General features: G+C 39.7%; 1 protein-coding gene across 1 annotated transcript in view; it reads right to left on the bottom strand.

Moving 5' to 3' along the window:
* Nucleotides 1–16191: 16191 nt before the first annotated feature.
* The window catches only part of RNF145 (ring finger protein 145), a 61663-nt gene continuing 51571 nt past the window's right edge, over nucleotides 16192–26283 (bottom strand). The window contains exons 9-11 of the mRNA XM_007119414.4: nucleotides 21556–21703; nucleotides 20041–20397; nucleotides 16192–17812 (exon numbers count right to left, since the gene is read on the bottom strand). Of these exons, the coding sequence (XP_007119476.1) occupies nucleotides 17429–17812; nucleotides 20041–20397; nucleotides 21556–21703 (889 nt within the window). The 3' untranslated portion in view covers nucleotides 16192–17428. The remainder of the gene's footprint in view (nucleotides 17813–20040; nucleotides 20398–21555; nucleotides 21704–26283) is intronic.

Here is a 26283-nt window from a genome sequence, read left to right on the forward strand (position 1 = left end):
CATACTAAATGATATAAGTCAGAGAAAGATAAATTTCATATGATATCATTTAGTGGTGGAATCTAAAAATCGATACAAATGAACTAACTTCCAAAATGGACACAGAATCACAGACTTAGAAAACAAATTCATGGCTACCAACGGGAAAGGTGGGGGAGGGGAGAGGCATAAATTAGGAGGTTTCAATTAGCATACATACCCTTATATAGAGAAAACAGATAATCAATAAGGACCTGCTATATAGCACAGGGAACTCGACTCAATACACTGCAATGACCTCAAAGGAAAAAGAATCTGAAAAAGAAAATATAGATGTCTCTGTATAAGTAATTCAAGTTGCTGTACACCAAAAAGAAATGCAACATTGTAAAACAGCTATACTCCTCTATACAATTGTTACCAAAAAAAAAAGAAAAAAGAGAGAGAGAGATGGTTACTAAATTTCTTGAGTCCCAGTGATCCAAACTGGCCTCACATCCCTGGAGCCAGAGCTGGCTTGTGTCCCCAGGCGGCACTGTCATGGGGCTGAGAGAGCTGCGGAAGTAGTGTCAGCAAGTTCAGCCTCCTTAGACTTGTACTGCCTGGTGCCAGCTACACGGGACCAAATTCTCCAGGTCCAGGCAAGCCCGGCTACAGCTAAATCATGCCTAGGACACCCAAAGGATGGTGGACCCTCTGAGCTGGAAGAAATTTTAAAAGTCACCTGCTCTCCACATCTCCTGGTGTTGGGGTTCCCACAGCTAGCCTTTTGTTTTCTACAGTCGCCCCACCTGCAGGAGACAGCATCCTCAACAGGCAGTTGGGCGGGGCTTGGAATCAGTCCAGGGCATGACGGATAGCGGGGGAGAAGGAATGAGATACAAGTCCTTGAATGTTTGGGCTGGCACATTCCCCTCTAATTTCCAATCAGGAACAGGATTCTCCCTAAGGCTCAGGTTGCCCCAATAAACAAAGCGAGGCATGAAGAAATCCTGCTGCCTTGCGGCCATTTCCCAAAACAACAACTTGAAAACTGGTGCTTAAGAACACTGCATATTCACAAGGCCCTCAAGACTGTACATGACACCTGTGTCTTGGGGCTAGTCATCTAAAACAACTTCAGAATAAGGCAGGATTTCAAGTGGTAAATTTTACTCCCACTGTTTGGAAAAACATAAAGCACATGAAAAGCTGCTCAACATGGCAAACTAGGAGGGTGATGCAAATCAACACTACAAGGAGGTATCACCTTTCAGGAGTCAGAATGGCTGTCATCAGAATATCTAAAAGGAAGAAATGCTGTAGAGGGCATGGACAAAATGGATCCCTGCTACTCAGCTGCTGGGAATGTAAATTGCTAACAGCCACTCTGGAGAACAGTATGGCGATTCCTTGAAAATCTAAAAGCAGAGCTACCAGAGGATACTGCAATTCCACTCCTGGGTGTCAATCCAGGGAAAACCATAAATCGACAAGACACATGCACCCCAACGTTCACTGTACCACTGTTTACAAGAGCCTCTAATTGGAAGCAACGAAAGTATCCACTGAAGGATGAATGGATAAAGAAGATGTGGTACATATATACAATGGAATATTACTCAACCATGAAATGAATGAAATAAGGCCATTGCAGCAACTCAGACGGAACTAGATACAATCATACTAAGTGACATAAGTCAGACAGAGAAAGAGAAATATCATATGATACCATTTATAGGTGGAATCTAAAACTAGATACAAATGAACGAACTACAAAACAGAAACAGAGTCACAGATTTAGAAAACAAACTTATGGCTACCAACGGGGAAGGTGGGGGATGAGGGGACGCATAAATTAGGAGGTTTAAATTAGCATACATACCCTTATAGAGAGAAAACAGATAATCAATAAGGACCTACTGTGTAGCACAGGGAACTCGACACAACACACTGCAATGACCTCAAAGGAAAAAGAATCTGAAAAAGAATATATAGACGTCTCTGTATAAGTAATTCAAGTTGCTGTACACCAAAAAGAAACACAACATTGTAAAACAGCTATAGTCCTCTATACAATTAAAATTAAGTTCCAAAAAAAAGAGAGAAATGGTTACTAAATTTCTTAAGGTGCCGTGACCCAGCCTGGCCTCACATCCCTGGAGCCAGAGCTGGCTTGGGTCCCCAGGCGGTACTGTCATGGGGCTGAGGGAGCTGGGGGAGTAGTGTCAGCAAATGAGGCAACCCTGGAATTGCACTGCCTGATCCCGCTACAAGGATCCAAATTCTCCAGGTCCAGGTGAGACCCCCTACAGCTAAATCATGCCTCAGTGCCCAAAGGATGGTGGACCCGCTGGGCTGGAAGAGACTGGAAAAGTCACCTGGTCTCCACATCTGTCAGTGTTGGGGTTCCCACCTCTAAAAACATAACCTTGAGTGAAATAAGGTGCAGAAGAGTACATACAGTATAATTCCATAATTCCTAAACTACATGGCTTAGGGATGTGTGTCTAAGTGATAAAATACTATGAAGAAAAACAAGTAAATAATTATCATATAAGTGAGGACAGTAGTTACCTTTTGGAGGAGGAACACTTTGTAGTTACAAATGGATACATGAAGCACAGGGATAGTTTCTGAGTTGCCAATACTATTCTATTCCTTGACTTGGATGGTGGTTAACAAATGTTCACTCTATAGCTGTTTCTTAAACAATGTATATAATTGTATGCATGTTTCTGTATGTATATTACAGGTGACCTCTGCACAATGAGGGCATTAGGGGTGACAACCCCATGCAGCCAAAAATAGGGGTACTTTAATCTGCGCCTCAAAAACAAAGGAATTGATAAATGACTCACCCAAGGGCAAGAAGCTGAAACAGTTTGGATAGCATCAGGACTCAAACCCTAGTTCTTTTGATTGCACATACTGTGATTTCTAATTGAACACAAACTTTTCCCCACACTTAAAGATCTATAAAATGAAAATGCAAGTACTATATTTATTGAAAAAAATCTGCATATTAAGTGGACCCATTCAGTTCAAATCCATGTTGTTCAAGGTTTAGCTATCTATATCATAATAAAAAATTGTAGAAGTCATACTATTAATTTGTTAATTTATTCAATAAATACTTATGGGGCAACTTTAGGATGAAAGGCACAGTTCCAACGAGCATACAGTAATAGAAAGAGAAGGTCTCTATTCTCATGGAGCTTACAGCTTTGTGGGGAGATAGACAGTAAAAAGTAAGCCAATAAAAAGTAATTTCAGATTACAATAAAGAGTACAAAAAACAGGGCTACATACAATAGAAGGAGGCATTGGGGATGAGAGCCTTGAGCCAGATTTGTCAGAGCAGGATTCTCTCAGGAGATGACATTTGAGAACTGGAGAGTGAGGCATCTCATATAATAATTTGGAGTAAGTAAAAGGCACATACTTAGGGGAAGTGCCTTTCAGGGAGAGAAAATAACAAGTTCAGAGCTCAGAAAAGTCTGGAGAAGGAGAAAGTGACACGGGAAGGACTTGCAAGCTAACATCAAACATCTGAAGGATTTGCTTTGGATGGACTCAAGGAAGTGGAGTGAGGATCAGCAGGTAAGCCGCAACTAAGGAGCCCGCATGCTGCATCTAAGACCCAGCACAACCAAATAAATAAATATTTTTTAAAAAGAAAATATCAACTTAAAATCAGACTGTCAGAGCTAGAGGAGACTAGGAGCAGACAATCTGAATCCCCTCGTTTTACATAAGGCCCAGAGACAGGGCAGGGACTGCCAAAGAATTGACAGTACAGCCTGTAATGGCAGAGACAAGCTTTAATCCAAGCTTGCTACCTCCTCCTCCAGCGCTGTACCGTTATTTAATTTGTAGGCCTCTCAAAAGCCATATGTGTTAGAATTGGCTAAATGTGTCCAGTCCACAAAGGTGTCAGGAGGCAGGCCACAGAGAAATTTATATTCTTTACTGACACTGTTAAAACTTGTGCAATTTGCAAAACCACAGTGACATCTAGTGGTGCTATTTGATAATGCAACTTTTGATGCAACCCTCGGTTTAAGCAAGCTTGTCGTAAAAAAGCAAATATTGTTCTGTCATCTGGGGTCTGCTTTCTCATAAATAGGATTAATTTTTAACAGAAATATAACATACATGAAGTTGTGCCTTCCTTAATGCATCATACCTAAAGACACATGGGGATACATGCCCTCATTGTGCAGGGGTCACCTGCATACAGAACATACAGAAACATTCATACAATTATATACATTGTTTAAGAAACAGCTATGGAGGGAATATTTGTTAACCACCATCCAAGTCAAGGAATAGAATGGTATTGGCAACTCAGAAACTATCCCTGTGCTCCATGTATCCATTTGTAACCACAGTGTTCCTTTGGGGACACATGGTCCCATCATTGGTGATACTAACTTTGATGACTTAGTTTATCCGCCTTAAAGTTACTGTCTTTTCCTTTCTAATTAATAAATGATTTATGGAGCAATATTTTGAGGCTATATAAATATCTTTTTCCTTTTCAAACTTTCATCTGCTAGTTTTAATATTCATTGATGATTCTTGCCTGAATCTGTTATTACTTATAATGGTTGCAAAATGGTCATTCCATAATTCTGTCATTCCTTCCTACATTTGTATTAGTTATTATTTTACTGAAAGAAGAGATTTCCCTATTCTCTTATTTATTTACGTTTATATTTCTTAGTCTGGATTCATGAATTATTACATCATCTATCATCTATACAATAGATTATATGTATAGATATTCAATATGGCTACCATACTGGACAGAGCAGAAACAAAAAATTTCTTTAGGTTTTCAACCAACTATATCTTCTCTTGCCTCTGGAACTTTGCCTTTGCCCTCGAAGACCTAATCCCAATAGATTATAGATTATGAAAGAATGAGTATGTTCGTGTATGCATTATATGGTACATATTATTATATGTTAGCTATGTTGTAGATTATATATTCATGTATATATTATAAATTATAATGTTTACTATACATAATCTATACTCTATCACTATTTTTATTTCTCTTCAAAAATACAAATGTCATGAAAGTCAAAAAAGTATGAGAAACTGTTCCAGATTAAGGAGATTCAAGAGCTATGACAGCTCAATGCAACGTTTAATCCTGGATTCAGTTTAGTTATCAAGGACATTTTGGGATAATTAATGAAATTTGAGTAATCCTGTGAATCACCTAGCATGGATTAAATAATGATACCGTACTGGTGTTAAATTCTCTGTCTTGATCATTTTACTGTGATTATGTGAGAAAACATCCTTGTCTTAGGAAATATACTGTAAAATATTGAGGGGTAAAGCAGGATTATATCTTCAGCTTATTTTCAAGTGGTTCAAAAAATAATAGTATGTGTGTGTTGAGAAAGAAAATGATACGCAAATGTGGCAAAATGTGAACAATTGGTGAATCTGGGTGAAGGGTACACAGATTTTTTTGTACTATTCTAGCAACTTTTCTGTAAGTTTAAAATTTACATCAAAATAGTAATGACCAAAAAAGGTAAAATAAGGTTTTAAGGAATTTTTTTGTCTTATTTATTAAAAAACAAATTTTAAAAAGATCAAAGTAAATACATAAACTTGAACCTAGAGGCTTGAGAATTTCAAAGTTTTAGCTACTAAGCTTCTTTCCACTGCTGCTCTTTTCATTAGGGAATTATCTTGCTAGTCAAGGAAATCTATTATAAATTACTAATTCAAATTCCTCAGATGCCTGAAGAATCCCTCAAAGGTACACATATTTTATAAAAGCTCACACATTTAATATCATCATGTACAAAAGACTTTTATCAAGGCTGGGTTCTGGCATTGAACCCAACCAACCAACCGTGATTACCCTTAATTTGGAATAGAAGTTGGCTATGAAAAAACATTGCTGTAAAATATAATTCTCCCCGTCTAAGGAGGAACAGAAAATGAATACTGGTGAGGATACAGTCATAGAGAGTGGCTCACTTGGTTTGGGGGGAAGTTGGTGTGAACACTGTATATAGAGAAAAATAAAAATAAAAAATAATCTCAGGCTTTGCAACTAAATGGACATGGGTTAGAATCACAAGTTCAGGAACTTACTCGCTATGTGGTCTGTGAGGTCTATTTATTTAACCATTATGAACCTCAGTTTCCTCACCTGCAAAATTGGGGCTACTTTGAGTGGGTGTTCTTTTCTTTACCTGGCACTATAAGCAATCCCTGTCCTCTAGGTCCTGAGCCAAGCACTATGGATAGTGGATAATGGATAATGTCTGACTGCTGGGGCATCCTGATCTCTTACCTAAACTACCACAGCTTCTTATCAGGTCTCTAGCAACCATTCCTTTCCTCCTTCCAATCCATTTTCCACACAACAGCAGCATGAACTTCCTAAATGGTGAATCTACTGCTCAAAGTCCAAACTTCCTAATGCGGAGCACCAGCCCCTTCGTGACCTCCTGACCTCATCCCTGACTGTCTCTCCAGTCTTTCTCATGATGCCCCTTCCCAACCCTCTTCCTTTCATCTCCTCCACTCTCTAAGCTCTAGTGCTGTCCAGTAGACTTATGTAATGATGGACATATTCTATATCTGCAAGATCGAATATGGTAGCCACTAGCCACACATGTCTACTGAGCACTTGAAATGTGGCTACTGTGACCAAGGAACTGAATTTTTAATTTTTCAATTTTTATTTAAATACCCACATGTGGCTAGTGGCTACCGTAGTAGACAGAGCAGACACACAAAACTTCTTTAGGTTTCCAACCAGCTATGTCCTCTCTTGCCTCTGGGTCCTTGCCCTGCTGTTCCCTCTTATTAGAAGACCTTCTCTTCAACCTTTGTCTCAGCCTCCATGTCACTTATTATATGTTTCATAGGATAGGATGTATATAAATTATGCCACTAACAACTTTCAACCAACAAACTTTCACTGGTGCAAAAAGGGTTATATTTCAGAGCAAGAACACATTAACTATGCCCTTTACTTGCCATGGATGATTTGCAAGGTGTTTTTCTCTTTACCTTTGGCTTTTCATTGATCCAATGGAAGGAGGACATAGATGGTTGATCACAGGCCATGATTCATCCCATCAGTATATTTTATTTGATCTTCACAACATTTTTTAAATGGCACCAACATTTTAAGTGGAAGAGACTTCACTAAAAATCTGGATTCCTGGATGGATGCTCTGGAAAGATTGGAACATCTGGGCCCACATTCACTTCTGCTCAGCAACAATCAGCTGGACTCTCTCCAATGTGGTAGTTACTAGGCGCATGTGGCTATTTATATTTAAATTAATAAAAATTTAATAAGATTGAAAATTCGATTCCTCAGTCTCACTAGCCACGTTTCAAGTGCTCAAGCCACATCTGGCTAAAGGCTACCCTATTGGCCATTTCCTTCATCGTAAAATGTGCTCTTGAGCTGCATTACCTACAGGGTAGTTAGTGGGAGGGCTGCCTCTCGCAGTTGGAGAAACAGCTCTTCAGGTCTCTGTGGTCCCCAGCCAGCCCACTTCATCCCTTTATGTTACCTCCCTGACCCCTGTAGGCATCTGAACTTGAGAACCTGGTCTACCATGTGCGCTGGGGTTTCTGCTTAGTTTTGCAATGTTTTGGAAAATACCACCTACCTTATCTGGTCATGAAAGTATAAAAGGAGTAAAAGCTAGAAGTGATCTGAAAAAGTGGTTACAAAAATAGAGATAATAAACCTGGATAGTATGGGTGGGTGTCTGATCAGTGCTTCCTTGGTAGAAACTATTCAAGCAGGAAGCAAACTGTGGTTAAAAGTGCTGTGCATATGTAATCAATGCTCAACAAAAGGTGAGGAGCAGCACCTGTCAAATGGAGTAATTCCTGAGTATGTGACCTGCAGGGGGCAAAGGTAACATAAATCATGGCGTCTTGGGAGGACCTGGTGAAGTAGGGGGTCAGGGGAGTCAATGCCAGCTTAAAGGGCAGGAGCCCCTAAGCTCCTGTTGAATATTACAAGTGGGAGTGGGCTTCTACTTTCTGATTTTTCCAGAGAACTCAGGAACCCAGATTCTTTATGTGAAATCTCCTAATTTTTAAATATTAACTCAAATTTTTTAGAAACACTGTCCAAGCAAAATAAAACAAGTTTACCAGTCAGATTTGGTCCCCAGGTACCAGTTTGCCAAGCCTGAGTCCATAGTTTGGTGGTGGCAGCAGAGATCCACTTGCCAGGCTGAGTCAAGAGAAGATTGGTCATTGAGAATACAAAGGTTCAGGGTGGGGGGAATTGTGCAAAACCCAGGGACACTGGTTGCAAAGGCCCCCAGCTCATCAAGATCCAACTGCAGGGCATTCAAGTGACAGGGCAGCAGAGAACGATGATCTCTTGAACACTGATTCCCAGACTTTGATGCAGATAGGGATCCCTGAAGAAGCTTTTCAAAATCCTGATGTCCAGGTCTCACCTCAGCCTAACAGAATGTCTGCGGGAAAGGGGGGACCCCAGAGGATTCCAATGTGCAGCAAAGTTTGAGAACCACTATGCTAAGGGATGCTCTTTGATTCCAAGAACCTATCTCCACAACATTGATAAAGCTGGTCTTTGGAAGTAAAACATGCTTCAATATGCCTTACAGAAGGCAAGAAGACTATTTCAATTTTAACTATTGAAGGTTTCTCACATTTGGTGGAAAATGAATCCAGGAGTAACAAGCTTAAAGCCCCTCCTTAGTCACTTTGGACTATGAACAATGGACTTCACAAACAGCCACAGGTAAGCTGAGAAATTGGGCCCCCCATAAAGGAACTCATCACACTTTACTGTTCTTATTTAACTGTATATCTTCCAAATGGACTATGAAAGCTCTAAGAGGGCAGTGACTACGCCTGGCATTGAGCTCATGGCTGGTGCCCAGGAGTTACTTACAAACATGTGTTTATTAGATGCCCTGGGGACATAGGGAAGGTAAACTAGTTGGGGAACGGGGAAGATGTGAGATAGGATACTGGTTGGAGCTGTTTCTACAACACCTTACATAGAACTGAGAAAATATGAGTTGTCCATATCAAAGAACACAGGTGGAGTTTGGATATCATCTGTCAGCTACTGAACAAATGAAACCTACAAAGTACCCAGCACAGAGAAGTGTCCAGGAGGTAGTCCCTGAGATGTCTTCCTTATCACCTCCACCGATTTTAAGGATAACAATGAAAAATTCTAAAAGCATGCATCTGTGAATAAGCATGCACCATAATGTAATTATTTAGTAGACTTTGAAGCCAGACTGCCTGGGTTCAAATACTTAGCACTTTGGACTTTGAGCAGGTCATTGAATTCCTCTGTGCCTCAGTTTCCTCATCTGGAAAATGGGGATGGTAATACCTACCTCAACAGATGGGTATAAGGGACAAAGGAGGTTTTTTGTGTGTGTAAAGAGATTAAAAGAGAATCTGGCACAGGGCAAGGGTTAGCCATTATTTTGTTGGAGAATACAAGAAAAAAAGAGGATGTAATGCTACTTTGGGATAAACATGTCAGATATTTGGAAAACATGGACCACGAGCTCAGTTAACTAGAAAGCAGGTGTTCATGCTGCCTTGGGGTCAACCCTAAGGGGAAAGGGAGGGGATTCAGTTCCCTAGTTCTCAGGCCCTATCTAACTCTCTTTAAATACAAGGCAATAGTCACTACAAAGACTGGGTGGCTCAGTGAAATGACTGTGCTCACAGTGATCCCCTCACTCCCATGCTGGGGGTGGTCAGTGGGGGACCTTCAAAGTCCATGTCCTACAATGTCCATGGTGTGTTATTAATTTGCCTCCACATTGGATTCTAAAGGCATAACACTGGACCTGAGTCCACTGAACTCCCTCTACTTCTGTCTTCAGAGGTAATGTAAAATGTATGCACATCCATCTGACAAAGCAAAATGTTAGTTTGTGTTTGCATTTGTGACCTAGGAAATGTCTGCTCCATATTTCAGTAAAAGGACTCTTTTTCTAAATAGTTAATACTGCTTTTTTTTAATAAAAAAAGGTATCATTTCTTCAAGCTATTATTTGCTTTTTTTTCTTAAATGTGGAAGAAATGACAAAAACCTAAACCCCTAACATAAGATAAATGGCAGTGACATGAAGGCAGGCTGTGGGCCTGTGAGATACAGATTCAAAGTTTTAAATGTTCTCATGATACAAAGTAGCTCAGTTAATTGGTTTCCTTCCCTTGGCAACATACTTCCTCACACACATGGCCTTTTAGGAATCAATCCTCTACTGTCAGCAACAGGAAAACAGAGGCTCCCATCTTTCAAGCTGACTTCTGGTTTGAGTAGCACAAAACATTTGGTTTTTACAAATGTAAAAAACTGCGCTTATTTTTTTTAAGGGAGAGGGAGGAGTTTCAGGGTAATTTAGGGAAGGCTTTGGAAAAGATTAAACAACTAGAGAGAAGACAGGGATTTATGTATATATTTACATCTATCTATCCCTCACGTGTTGTCCCTCAGAGCGATGTTAATACTTATCTAGGGAAGGAAGCAGTTTTATTTTAAAATTCTCCAAACCAAGACTTGACTCCCAGTCTCAAATACTTCCCATCTGTCCCCACAGTGTGAGCACAGGGTCTGCATGATTTGTGGTTCTAACAACATGGACAGCATTTTCCAAATAAATGGTACAAGGACACCTTATAGCCAGCAGCTTACAACTTCCATGTCTTGATGGGCTGTGGCTTGCCATATATTGATTTATTCTGCACCCCAACTTTTATTTACTTGCCCTTTTCCCTTTTTAAGCAATTCACCAAAATTTTGATGTCAAATTGATAGTTTTAAATTTTATAATATCCCAGAAATTCTGCTTCATCTTTTCACCAAAGCTTACATATAATACCTTTAAATGTAATGAAACGGCTCTCGTGAATGCAACGTAATAGACACAGGTATTTGGATATTGTTTTGAGGTGAGCAGATTATAACAGAAAGAGTACCAGACTGGAATTCAGAAGATCCAAGCACTGTTCCCAGCTCTGCCATCAACTGTGTGGCCTTGGACGAGTTGGTAGTTTGCTCTCTCATAAAATAAGATAAATGATCAAAATCTCTGAAGGCTGGTTTACCTCCAAAAATTCTAAGGTTCTTTAATTCTGTATGCTTGTGGGAAAGAAACTGACAATGTTTTACCTTCAAATATAAATAGTTTCAGACATTTCTGGGTGGTTAATCAACCAAAGTGGTCAGTAACCTAGGTCAGATCTCATGCGTGCACCTGCACTGATGTGCTAGCCAGGCTTTGCTGCTTCACTGCAGAAGCCCTGTAGGCTGTTACGTCGACTGCCATCCTTAACCACAAGTGTTCCTCAGACGCAAACATCTTCATGTCTATTTCTTCTCTAAGAATCTTCTTCCATAAAGCAGTAGTTCCAAAAACAAGGACCCCCGCACCCCCTCACCAAAAGAGCAGGAGTATTTGTTCCAGATCAAACACTCTCACCTTCCAGTGGAATCAGAATCATCTGCAAAATCTGTAAAAAGGTAAATACTCAGGCTCCATCCCAAACCTACCCAATGAGAAGCTACAGGGTGGGCCCAGGCACTTGTATTTTTCACAAGCTTCCCACCTGCTTCAAATGCCTAACAAAGATGGAGAAACACTGTAACAATTTGGTGATATCAACAATGCAAAATTCAGATGTAGATCCAAACTGAAAATACATTCAAGTGAAACACTTGGTCATTGATTTTTTTTTAAATGACTAATGTAATTAAAGGAAAATGAGGTTTATCTACATTGCTTCTGGTTCTCATATTTTTCACTTTGATCAATACAGAATATTTGCACTATACAATTTTATTAAATGAGAAGCCAAACTTGCCCAGTAATCACAGCATCTCTCATGTGAACAGAGGGGGTTTGATGATTACAATCTAATTTTCTAGAGCAGGTAGTGGTGGGGAGGGTATCTGGGGTGGATTAGAAAGCCTCCTAGACCCACCTCAACTCCTGGCAACTGCCACCAGGTAGGAATGAGTAACCTCAAGTGGCCAGCTCTTCCAATTTTCCAAAAGAAGCTAGAAATTTTGTACGTATAGTCTTGCAATTTTTAAATGGCTGGCAACTAAATCAAATGGTTTCTTCAAGCATCATCTAAAAATGCACCATTGAGGCCCAACAACAAAACAAAGCAAAGTTCATCAACCCAGATTTCCCCTGAATATCTGAAGTTTTTAAGTTCTGTTCTACGAGTTCTGAGTTCTGTATCTGAATTCGGCTAGATAATCAAAAATTATCTCACAGAAATTACTTCCAGCTGAGACGTAACGTTATGCTCTCTGCCTCTAGAACTAACAGAAGTCTCTGCCATTTTTGAACTAAGCGGTTTACACAAGGACCTACGTTCTAAGTCCCTCTGTTCACTCAGTAGGTATGCAGAGGGCTCCTGCCCTATGCCAGGCACTGAGAACACAGCGGTAAACCGAAACTTAGTTAAGTTTAATATTTGGCATAGCACAGAAAAAGTACATAAAGCTCATCACTCCATCAGTGGTAAAGATTAAAAATACAGATGGGCAAAGCCTTAAGAGCAAAATGGTACCTCAAAGATTATTTTTTCAGATGAGGCTGAAGCCCAGAAAAACAAAGGCTGGCTAAGGATCATACAGATTGACAGGGAGTAAAAATGATAACTCAGAGCTTCTGCCTTTACTCAAAGCTCCTCTCACCCCTTTTGATGCCTATTTCCCTAAATACAAGGGGACTGATAAAGGATTGTCAAAGGAAATTAGCAGGCTTGATGCCCATCAGAGAGATGAGTTCAGTTTGGCAAGTTGTCATTTGGAAAATAATAGAATATTCCATCTAGAAGTGACTCAGAATTTCGTCTACATTCATGGAGATTATTATTTCCAGCTAGTCAGAGGCCATTCCCTCTTACCTTAGAACATATAAAACAATAGAAAAGCAAGGAATTGCTTATATCTATTAAGAATAGAAATAAAAATTAAGGGTCAAACAGCCAACACTCATAAAAAAATAGGCTAGGAAAAGAACACCAAGATCAGTGTCAGCGAGATTAACAGGACACCAGGAGTATGGTTAATAGCAGGGTTTACTGTCTTCACTGGCAATGTCCTACCTTTTACTCTCAACCATACTGCAACCGAATGTCCAGTCCACTGGAAGAAGGAAAAAAAGTATTTTTCTGAGTGGCCACAATCACTCATTCCATAAACTGCTCCTAGTATTTTTGATTATTTTTTAAGTAAGTACTACCTACAAATACAACCCTGTTTTTAGGAGTATTCTCTATCTTCAAAGGTGGGAGAAACAGGTGTGCCTTAACTGATAAACTACAAAATTGTTTGGAATGTATTTGAATTTCAGAAGCTAATGACAGGCACTGGACTTCAAAAGGAGGTGAAAGAGATCCCTGGGTGGGCAGGGTGCTTGTCAATGGGGGTAGTTCTGCTATCACTGAATATAAGCAACTTGAAGAGACTAATTCCAAAAGTGAGATTATGGGTGATTTTTGTTTTTTTAAATTCTTTACTTTCCAAATAATGTGTTGAAAAAATGAGGGGAATGTATTTTTTTTAATCATATAGCATTTAAAAAAATAATCAAAATCTAATAATTAATTCCTGTTTTCAACTTGCCATAATTCTAAAACTGGAGAAATTCTATTTTTAATATGAAAGCCAGAGTAGAAGCAACTGGAATGTAAAACTTGCTCTTTACAGCTTCCCCCACCCCCCAAGATCGGCATATGATTTAGTAATACTTAAATCTCTGTAAGGTTCTTGTCCCATTACCACAGACATAGAAAAAAAAGCCTTCCCACTTAAACCCGGAGACTACAAAATTTTTCCTTCTCCATTAACCAATTAAATTTACAATTTGACATATGTCAAAACCTTCTGGGAAAGCAGAGTGTTTCCAATGTAAAAGGCTTATGAAAACAGGGCATGTTCTTAAGAGAAAACATGGAAGCCCTAATGAGGGATTTCAAGGAGCCACATGTTCAGTGTTGGAAAATCAGACCTCTAGAGACATGCTGTGCAAATAGCATGATTTAGATCATTAGGACAACAGTTTTACATGAAAAAAATGAAAAGCAACACAAAGTGGAAATATAAGTTGAACGAGTATGACAGTTTCAACTGTTTAGTACTAACTTTGATGTCAAAGTTCATAAGGTGATAAAGTTTTTAAGAAGAAACTGATCATGACAGAAAACACATATACACTGTCTGAAAAACAGTGGAAATCATTAAGCAGACAGGGCTTACAGGGATGTGATATTTTCTCACTTAATTTGATCAAGTATCATAGAAGGGAAATTGAAACTAATTTTCTGGTTTTCTCTTCAGTAGTACAAACTAGGTGGTTAAACTTTATGTCTTCTTCTTAAATCAGAGGTCTGACAGTGAGTTGAATACTATTAAAAAAAATAGCAGAAAACAGAAATTTGAAATACAGATGGCATTATACAGTGCTACTGTCCCAGCATATTAGAACAAGGAACAAATTAAGCCAGAGGTGCTCAACTGGTATATTTTCGTATGCTCCCAGATTTTGAATAATGTGTAAATAAAAAATTAAGTGGTGCTTCCACTGAGGTGTGGCAGTCATCAGCACAGCTGATGCATTCTCTTTCCAGGCCCAGGAGGAAGACTGAACTTCCGCAGCCTCTTGTGGGGGTGGGACCACAATTCTGGCCAGGGGGTGGTGCATCCACTGCTGGGAGGAGCAAGTAACTGCTACAGGACAGCCTTCCAGAGCCTATTCCCTTGCCATGACCATTAGGAAGGTTCAAGTCAGTGACTGTTCCAACAGCCTAGATCCCTGAGTACCTGCACCAAATACAGCACCCCACCCACTCTCCAACAGACACATATGCAGTATGTGGGACATAAACCTTTCTTTTGAAGCCATTGAGATCTTGAGGGGTTTTGTTACTACAACATAATCTTGCTCTCCTGACTGAAACAAAAGGATATGTGCTGATAAAGAGTGTTATTTGCCCACCAGGCTGCTGGGCTGAGAGGCTCATGTGACTTGGTTAAGTACAGCTGGGGTCTCTGTGCTATTAGGAGGTTAAAGAGTGGTTTGCAGGGGCTTCCCTGGTGGCGCAGTGGTTAAGAATCTGCCTGCCAATGCAGGGGACACGGGTTTGAGCCCTGGTCCGGGAAGATCCCACATGCTGTGGAGCAACTAAGCCTGTGCACCACAACTACTGAGCCTTCACTCTAAAGCCCACGAGCCACAACTACTGAGCCCATGTGCCACAACTACTAAAGCCCACATGCCTAGAGCCCGTGCTCCGCAACAAGAGAAGCCACCACAATGAGAAGCCCATGCACCGCAACCAAGAGTAGCCCCCGCTCAACGCAACTAGAGAAAGCCCATGCACAGCAGCGAAGACCCAACACAGCCAAAAATAAAAATAAATAAAATAAAATAAATTTATTTTTAAAAAAGTGTTTTGTAATATGAAACTATGACAAAGAAGTAGTTTTATGAAAACATCTGAGAACTTTTCCTGAAGTCTATATGAGAGAGTCAGTCCTTTGGTGCTTAAGGATGGCCGAGTTCACTGTGCCATAAATAATTTCGACTTTATATGCAATTTTATTCCTTTAAACAAGGCACCAAACATTTAATATTTGAATATGTACCTTTTACATAAGGGCTGAAATTCAGTTTTAAATCCAAGATTGCTGCTAGGTTTTTGGAAAACAGCCTGACTACCACCAGAGGGTGTCATCTGCTGTTTTCTGCCTGACCAGGATCACCGAAAGGATGGTGAGAAACTTCCGGCTATACCTGGGGAGAAATTCATTCTGGTCTAGCCACTTCCTTTCTAAATGTAAAATCATGCTGGTGTCAGGCTAGTTGGATAGCATCACCCAGGAAGCTATGAAATGCACATTCTCAGGCACCCCAAAGGTTAACTCAGTAGGTCTGAAGCGGGGTTCAGAAATGTGTAATTTTTTTAAAAAGTTCCCTAGATACTTCTGATGCAGAGCTAGGTTTGCTATCACTGGTGTAGAAGATTTCAAAGAACTGATCCTTTTCAATCAAAATGTTTTCCCATCTGCAGGGCATTTTTTGACAGGGATCAAGATATCAGAAGCCCAGCTGGATAAGCAAAACCTCCTGAGAACAGAATTTCGGCAAGACACCTTACAATAATAATCATCACAGAAATAAAACATTGTTATCTTCAAATTTAAATTTATTAAGACATTCAGCTATGTCTGTCGGTCTACATCCAAATTTGCTACTAAAAATAAAATAAAGTCACATCCCACATTAGGAATACCGAGTCTGAAAAACACTTTTTGAGCCAAGCCTATTGTATAAATAAATGACTAGTTTCTTTTCATATCAAAATTCCCATAAAAAATTACATTCCCCCCCTCCCCAGTTCTACCTGTAGCCACGATGAATGTAAAAATTTAAATATGACAAATCCTTGTCAAAAGAAAAGGTGCAAGGTCTATTAACAGCTTTAAAAGTGGCATTTGCAGAGTGTGATCATACAGTTATGTACTCATTCCCAAAGTGCAAATATTGCCATAATTTAACACTGTTTTGATTCAGTTGCAAGAATTAAACATTACACAGGATTGAAAAGTACACTTAGGGCCTTTATCAGTGCCCTAAAGCCCTTCCCACTTTGGTATCCTATACTAACGTGGACTCCAAAGTGTTCATTAGAGTTTTAGTTTACTTCACACAGCCAACACAGTATACGATGTATTAACAAAAGTTTCATATACATCACAATATTGAAGACTCCATCATAGAGTTCAAGAGTCTCAGATTACATGAATGCACCCGCAAGGCCCAAGTGCCCACCCACCCCCTCCCCCAAAGCACATACGAAGTATGAGCGTGCTTCAATCTTTGAATACAATCAATGCTTTTACGTCTTTGATTTCATTTCAGTGCTGTACAAATAATCACCTGACTGAGTTCTAATTAACTGAGGAAAAAGGGGGTAGAGAAAAGGGCTGGTCACCACTCATACTCTGTAACAAGAATGGTCCTGTCCCATAGAAAGTGAAATATCAGTTCCACTTCTGCCTGCTTCCTCCCATAGTGTCCTCATGCTCTTTATCCTCCTTTCTTTAGCCCCTTTCAGACACTGAAATCTGATTTTATTTATCCCTTACAAAGCAGGGGCCGTTTCTGAAGTTGCTGAGGTTGAATTTTCTTGGCAAACCTCTACCAAACATCAGCATAGGATATATAAATACATTTTGATTAGCATACTTTGCAAAATTTCTCCCGCAAAGTCAAGGGGATGAAAGCAGGTGGTCTCCACTGAGAGTACTTCCTGGATTAGACCCTTGGAATGTCAAGTTTCCTGCCTAATCACCTCACACATTCACTCCTCAAATCTGGGCACGAATTCCGCCGTGAGTTACCTGCCCCGCCAGAGGAGCAAAGCATTACTCCTGCTGCTTGTCTTCTAGGCTGACCTCAACAGGACGTGCTGCATCTTTTGCACTGAGAGGATTTTCCTTGGGATCACAAGTCCCTTCCTGGCTATCTGATCTTCTGGCAATGCACTCGTCATTGTCCCTAGAACCTTCTTGCACCCGGGTCCCCTGAGGATGCTCCTGGCCGGGGGGTTCAGTACCTTCCTGAAGCACATTTTGCTCAGCTCCAGCAGGAGGCTGTGGAACCGGGTCAGCTCCTAACCCTGGCAGCTGCGAGGAGTTTTTGAGGTGGCAGTGGCACAGAGGGCAGGTCTCCTGGACATACAGCCACTTCTTGAGACAGCCTGCGTGGAAGAAATGACTGCAAGGTGTGATCACAGCAGATTTCATGTCCTAAAAAGGGGGAAAAAGAGAACTCGTAAATGTCTATTATCTAAAATCTTTGCTGCTATGCTCGAGTTCTAGTTCCAACATTTCTTTCTCACAAATTCTGCATAGAAAATTTGCAACACAGATCTTAGAGTAAAACTCATTTTGTATTTCTGTAATAATCCTCTTGCCATCAGAGACCCCTTTATACAAATAATACATGAACCACTGGCTAAGCAATTTTTAAAAAGAAGTAAAAACCAAAAATGAGGAAGAAACGACCTTCGTAACAGGGTTTGGACTTAGTATGAAACAAAGGTTATGAAACCGTAGCAGTATGATCACTGGGTCTCCACGAGTATAATTAGAACCTCAGGAAATCTGATGAAGATTGGACTTTTTCCACTTTTTTGCTTCAACACAGCTCAACACATTATTCCATGATGAGATTATTGGCAAGGAGACAAAATCAGCCACATAACACCAGGGTATTGGCAAGGAAGTGGCAACTTCATTAGGGACAATGTACATCCCAGTTTTCACGATATAAGCCAGTGTTTTTGCAACGTGCATCAGAATCACCTGGAGTGCTGGCTAACCATGCATATTCTGGGGCCACCCCAGACCTACTGGATATCTGAAGATGGCATTCACAAATCCATAGGTAAAGCAAGCCACCCATGTGATTTTAATGCACACTTAAGTTTAATAACCACTGGAATAAGAAATGGTATACTTTGCACTAGTAGTCCTTGCATAAGATATATTTGGGGAGGGAAGGCTAGGGATATGAAGTTTAAATTGTATTTGGTTGATCAACCATTAATTTTGTTTAAAGTCCCAAAACAAGGAGTTGTGGCTATAATAGAAATTCCTTGCCAAGAACTGGTAACACCTGGGAGTCAACTTTTAAGCAGAAAGCCATCCAAGGAAGAGCAGCCAGCTAGGAAGGTAAGCAATTTGAGTTTTATTTTCAGTGTGATATCAGCAGGTAGTTCAAGCACCTCAAAAAAAGTGATGTGACAACAGGAAATACAAAAAGAGGACTCTCAAATCCCAGAGATGGTATATTTAGACATAGGCTGCTGAAGTTGATGTGCCCCAAATCTGTCTTGGCTATGCTTTGTCCTGCATACAACAAGGCTACCGAGCACAAAGGACCCGAAAGAAGACAATGACCGCTTAACTTTGGGGGAATCTACATTGCTCCTCAATCCCCCCAAATGCAAAAACAACCTGGAAAATATTATTTTGCTAGTACCCAAAAGTATGCTCTAATAACAATCAAAGAGTGGCAGCTTAATTTTACTCTTAGGAAAAATTCTTATTCTAGATGGCCTTCCCACATAAACACATACACATCCCATCTACACTGTAAAGCAGGCTTGGAGCAAGTACCTCCCCTGTATACTCACTGACGCTATCTATAGTTTTATTCCGCCAGCCCACACTTTTTAAGAGTGATTTTAAAGGCCCAGAATTTCTGCCCATACTTCCAACAGTACAGTTAGCTGTAAAAGCTGCTACTCAATCACCCACCTGCACAGGTGACTGGTGACTAAACTCTAGGCCTGTTGTTGTTACTGTTATACTTCCAAGCTGATTTAAATACTATCTTTCAATTCTTGATAGAAGGCAGTCATCAGCTTTTGAGGGCTCATGCACCAAAGATGCCAGGGAGGCCAACCATAATGTACACCAACTGGGTGCCTCTGCCATATCTCCTGCCCCCCACTTCCAGAGAGGCTGCATCCACCTCAGATATACCTCAGCCCACAGGGAAGCGCATACTCTCTCCACCTACGTCAAGTGAATGAACGTTTACTCCCTACCCTGGAAATACCAGAGGGAAAGAGTCAGAATCTTGGCACACCACTTTTCAGAAGTTGCTGACTCCTGATTGATAGTATGTATTTGATAGTACACATATGTGTGTGTGTGTGTGTGTGTGTATGTGTGTATATTCAGGAGTAAATATAAAATACATCTGACCTGTTTTTCCTTTATTTATGGGTGAGCAATAATGTTGAAAATAACAATAAATTAGAACTTGAGGAACTGAATTTAAAACTTACTTTAGAAATAAAATGGAAATATTTTATCAGGTCTTTAATAATATCTGAGGCCTACTTTTTTTTTACCCAGGAGATAATTTCTGCCTGGAAATTTAACTTGAATTTGGATAATGTGGTTAAAGTCCCAAGGGATACATGGTATGAACCACCCAAATGGCTTCTTACTGTATGAGTTACCTGATAACAGATGGCACAAATATCATTGTGCTTCTCAAGCTGCTCTTTCGTAGCAATGGGTAATGATTTAATCTTATTCACAGCATCCCTTCGGAGAAGGAAGCTCTTCCACCCCAGTTGGGCCCGAAGCCACACATTATAGTAGGAATGGATGAAGATGATCATTGAGCCCATTACTGTCCATTCTCCAAAGATGGTCTCGGAGACGCCGTAGGCCACCACACAGAGGGCCACGAGAAACTCCAGCAGGCGGTAAGTGCCATTCACATAGTAGATGACATCATCCATGTTTTCTACTGGCTCTTTTCTGAATTCCTCAACCATAAATAAGACATAAATAAAAAGTGTTCCTAGAACCTGGAAAAAAAAAGTATGTATATAATCACTAATAAAGGTATTTCCTAGACTTTAAGTGATAACACATTACTAATCTTTAGTATACCAGATTTCATATCCAGAGGAGACAATCTCTTAATGGAGATTTCATATCCATTAAAACGTGGGTGATCTCAGTAATACAGATCTCTGATACTGAAAAGTACCTTGAGATATAACTTTACTAAAATGATTCTGATCAGTAATCAGTCTTCTCTGACATTCTTTCCCTCTTTCCCCTGGTCACCAAAACCCTCACAATTCTATCTAAAATTTCCTAATTCTGTACTCATATCTGTTCCTCAACTGTCAAAGAACCTTTACTTCTACAAGGAACAATATAAATAAATAAATCTTTATCGCCAGTGCTACATTTTTCTTTTACTTGTTACTGATTAGGCAGCCAAGATACACTTTTTTTTTTTTTTTTGCGGTACGCGGGCCTCTCACTGTTGTGGCCTCTCCCGTTGCGGAGAACAGTCTCCGGACGCACAGGCTCAGCGGCCATGGCTCACGGGCCCAGCCGCTCCACGGCATGTGGGATCTTCCCGGTCCGGGGCATGAACCCATGTCCCCTGCATCGGCAGGTGGACTCTCAACTACTGCGCCACCAGGGAAGCCCCAAAATACACTTTTAAGTTACAGTAAGTTTATCCATTCCATGGTAACATTGTGTGTGAGTGTGTGTGTGTGAGTGTGTGTGTGTGTAAAGTATATATCATGTCCGTGTAATACATACACAGGTATCATTTATTTATACACATTATGAAACTATGGATATTTTTGAGTGGGCAAAATGTGCTCCAAACAAGCGCTAAAATCTTTTAATATTTTATAGTTACTTATCTATTTAAGATTTACATGACAGTTCTGTATCATACCATTTTGAAAAAGAGATATTGCAAAGTTTAATTACCTTGATTAAAAAAAACTACAGTGACAGACAGGCTTAGTATTTTAATAACCTACCTTCTAACTCCTATGCTCAAATAAATGTAATGCATTCTAGTAAAGAGGATGGGAAGTAATCACCTAAATAGACCACTTATCATCATTAATCTTGAAAAAGTTTAATTCCTTTTCTGGAAGGAAAAATAAGAAAATCAGTTATTATATAAAGTTAATTAATCCTGGGCTTACCTGAAGAGAGGTGAGAATACTGCTAGAAATAATGATAAGAAGCCAAAAATCCATGTGGAAAAACTGGCAAATCATATAAGCCATATAAGCAGGGAACACCAGTAAAAATAAACAAAGGCTCACAGCACGGAAGTGTTTCCATAAACTCCTAGAGAAAGAAAAGTATTCTTTTAACGTGCCTATCACCTAGCAGCACAACTAATCGATCTTGTGCCATGCTTCAATTTCACAGCATTTTACTGCACACCCTTCTCCATGCCAGTCACAGTGCTAGATTTCAGGGCAAGTCATGTCAAAGGCTTCAAAGCACCTTTTCTCTTAACACCCCACACTCAGTCAATTGACAAGTACCACCAATTCTTTTTTTTTTTTCTGAACAGTTTGCTTTCAATCTCATTCCCATTCCAAGCAATCTCAAAGTGATGTCAGGCTTTTATAGCATTAAACTTCAACAATTTTAACAGTAATGTGCTGTCTTAAGTCGTGACGTCCTCTCCTCACCTGCACCAACCTGGATGAAAATCTCTGCAGCCGTGAGTGCAGTGTTACTAAGAGGAATGGCTCTCTGATGAGCAGGGGTATTACCCCTCACATCTGTTGAGGTTGGGGAAAAACTATGAACCACTGCACTTTAAGACCTACTAGTTGATCTTCCTCCCTTCTAGCCCCTGTTCCTAGAGAGATTAATCGTTCTAAAGCTCTGCTAGCATAATACTGTCAATACCTTCTCTAAACTTCCTAGCCTGGCATTTTAGGTCCTCCACTCCCAATTTTTTTTTTTTTTAGCCTTTTTTTAATTTATTTTTTTGGGCTGTGTTGGGTCTTCGTTGCTGCACGTGGGCTTTCTCTAGTTGCGGCGAGCGGGGGCTACTCTTCGTTGCAGTGTGCAAGCTTCTTATTGCAATGGCTTCTCCTGTTGCAGAGCACGGGCTCCAGCAGTTGCAGCATGCATGCTCAGTAGTTGTGGCCCACGGGCTTAGTTGCTCCGCAGCATGTGGCATCTTCCCAGACAAGGGCTTGAACCCATGTCCCCGCATTGGCAGGAGGATTCTCAACCACTGTGCCACCAGGGAAGTCCCCATCACTCCCAATTTTTTGGTCCAAACTTGCCAACATCTGTCCCTCACTACAAGCAAAGATGGTTAACTCTCTTCCCCAAAAAACACAAGCACTCTTAAAAATCCCACCAGAAATGCCTGCATCCCACTCTCTCCTTTTCTAAACCCTTTAGACTAGCTCAAGCTAAACAAATATATTTATACAGGTAATGATATCCTTTCCCGAGGAATCACCTACCCTCTCAGAATTCTTAAATCTGTACCAAACAATCATACAATAAATTGAAGCACTGCTTCAATATATAGATATTTATATATAATATTTTACATTATGTATCATATACACCTAAACATTCTTACTTATATTTTTATTTTATATTTATTATTTAAATAAAAATATTTTATATATGTACACACATTTTTTAAAAGTCTTATCACTCATATTTAATCTCCTCAAAAATAGGATAACTCCAGCTCCTAAGCACAGAGGCTTGTTTGAAATAAGTGCCAAATAAAACTTGAAAACTTATTTCTGCTTGATATTTTTCAAATTATTTTCCATCAATTACTACCTTTTCTTACCTACCCATCTATCCACCCAAGTGCAAAGCCCTAAGATATAAGCAGGACAAAAGTTTATTGTGGTCATTACACAGCAGAATAGTTCCATGTATAACTTTATGCTTTTAAGATACCCAACAAGTCAAGAAATTTCTTAGACTTAGATTTCAGTTTCTGATTCCACTTGAACCCTCCTTGTCAATAGTGGAATACACAGGAGTCCCCTAGTTATGGCAAAAGGAGAAGGAACATAATCTTTTATTTAGCTCTTCGTACATTGTACTATTCTAATAGATCATTCCTTAAATATATCACAAATTTTTTTTTTTTTTTTGCGGTATGCGGGCCTCTCACTGCTGTGGCCTCTCCCGCCGCAGAGCACAGGCTCCAGATGCGCAGGCTCAGTGGCCATGGCTCACGGGCCCAGCCGCTCCGCGGCACGCGGGATCCTCCCGGACCGGGGCACAAACCCGTGTCCCCTGCATCGGCAGGCGGACTCTCAACCACTGCGCCACCAGGGAGGTCCCCAAATTTAATACAGATTGTAAACCAACTTCTAAAAGAAAAATGACACAAAAACCCTCCCCCAACAAGTGCCTTAAGCAGAACCTTGAAAAAATCTTTTTGTGCAATAATAAAAAAGGTATGATTTCCACCCCCTACAAGTTTATTCTTTACTTTATATATCCAATTTATAAGACAAATGATGATGTAATGACTTATTACCCCAACAAGGGATTTAAAAAAAAAAAGATGCTAGATACTTCCATTTCCTTGGTAAATAAAAGCCAAAGTTGGAGTAATTTTTTAACATAAGGATCACAAATCTAGAAAGAAATCAGCGTGAGCCCCAAACAGCCATCCCCTCTCTTAAAAACAAAACTCAATTACAATCTATGTAAACTGAATATCAAGACTTAAATCATTTAATGATTTCCTAATAAAAACAAACACAGATTATTTAAAAACATTACGAGGAAATGTGAATTTCAACCAAAATAGTTTAAAGCTCATAGCCACAATAATTATGCTGTTTTAATTAAATATCAGCATCTGTGATATGTTCTCAAGTCCATGTGAAGTATCTCAAGGAGACAGAAAAGTAACATAAATCATCCTGCCTACCTTTAACTCTATTACAACATAGGTGGCAGGAAAAATAACCACACTAAGTTAAATGCTATACTGTGTGGGACTGTCCACAATTAGCAAGTCTGATAAGAAAGTAAATTATTATTCTGGTTAAAATTAAAGCTAGGTACTTTGGAAAGTGTTTTACATCTTTTCTTGTCAAACATTTTTCTTATGAGAAGTTAAGGGACAAATATAAACCTGCCACAGTAGCCCTGCTTTGAGATTCCAAACTTTTACTTTTTTTAAAGAAAAGCAGGCAGTAGTTATAATAGGGCAATTTGCCTTAAAACTTTAAATATATTTTTCAAAATCAAGCTAGCTGTGATCCACTTATATAATTTACATATATATACAAACATATATTTATACATGTACACAGAAAAGTAAATATAACATTATGCCAACAGTTTTAAACTTACATCTAATTTCTGTGTTTTATATACACATAAACATTACATACATATTTATCCTTATTTAAGCAGTTAAAATTCAATAAAACTCTAATTTAAAATTAAACATAAAACGAATAGCGGAAAATGATGCTGGAATCTCATCCCATTAACACGTTAAGCACTATAAAGTGAAAAAAAATGTTTTTAATTCACCTCAACCCATTTCATGAAAAGTTAGTCATGTGAAAATCTGCTATATCATTTGAATACAGTAGACTCTAGTTGTAAAATTCCTTGCTAACAACTGTAATAAAATTCCTGGATAAGAGTAACAATTATATCTACGGCTAAAACTATCTGAGACACATTTTTTTTTTTTTTTTTTTTTTTGTGGTATGCGGGCCTCCCCCTGCTGCGGCCTCTCCCGTTGCGGAGCACAGGCTCCGGACGCGCAGGCCCAGCGGCCATGGCTCACGGGCCCAGCCGCTCCGCGGCATGTGGGATCCTCCCAGACCGGGGCGCGAACCCGGTTCCCCTGCATCGGCAGGCGGACGCGCAACCACTGCGCCACCAGGGAAGCCCTGAGACACATTTTTAAGTTTAAACACTGGATATTGCCTCCAGTCCAAGCAACACCAAGACTTGTGAGGATTTTCCCCTAATAATTACTTCCGTAACGACAGAGAGAAGCAGGGTTTCAGTATTACCTTTTAATTGTTCTCCTAATGTGAGAATTAGGATATTTTTCATTTCCTTTTTTAATGGTACACTTAACTGAATTAATTACAATCCTGGTACACTTAATTAATCACAATCCTCTGTTCAGAATGCACTATCTTTATTGGTCTGTGCATGTCCCCCTTTTTATTAGTTCGTAATCCAATTAGCTATTTTAAATACCTGAAATGTAGCAAGCATTCATGAACCCATCTCCCCGTACAAAAGAGGTCCTGGACCATGTGGCAGGCCAGCCTAGTCCATGTCCTGCCTCCCTCCACCCAATGAAACCATTTCATGAGTCCTGTGCTCTTCACTCTCTTGCTTGCTTCCCTTTCTACAGTTTTGTTTATCCATATGTACTCCTAAAGAGTGTATTTTAAAATTCTGTTTTTGACATAAAAATAATTCTATATTGTCATCTTTTTGGATTTACTTTATATATTGCTATGAATTATTCATAATGTTTAATGCATCACTGTTTTTAACATTCCACTGTGACTATTAACACATTTATTCACCCGTTTTCTGTTTGATTGGCATATGATTTGTTCCCAGGTTTTTGCTATTGTGAATTGTGCTATGAACATTCTTCTACATGTCCCTCCTGAACATGCACAAGAATGTCTTGAGTATCTACGTAGGAGGAGACAATGCTAAACTGTTTTCCAAAGTGATTACACTAATTTACACTCCCACCAGAAACCTGGGATATCTGGAGACCTATGTTTTCTTCTACCCTAGGTATCAGCTTTTCTTTCCTCTCTCTCCCTTCCTTCTTCCTTCTTTTCTATTATTTATTCATTGCCACTTCCACAGGTTTAAAACAGTATCTCACAGCAGTCTTGATTCACATTTCTCTGACC

Source organism: Physeter macrocephalus, chromosome 8, assembly GCF_002837175.3.
Source record: "Physeter macrocephalus isolate SW-GA chromosome 8, ASM283717v5, whole genome shotgun sequence".
Taxonomy (NCBI): domain Eukaryota; kingdom Metazoa; phylum Chordata; class Mammalia; order Artiodactyla; family Physeteridae; genus Physeter; species Physeter macrocephalus.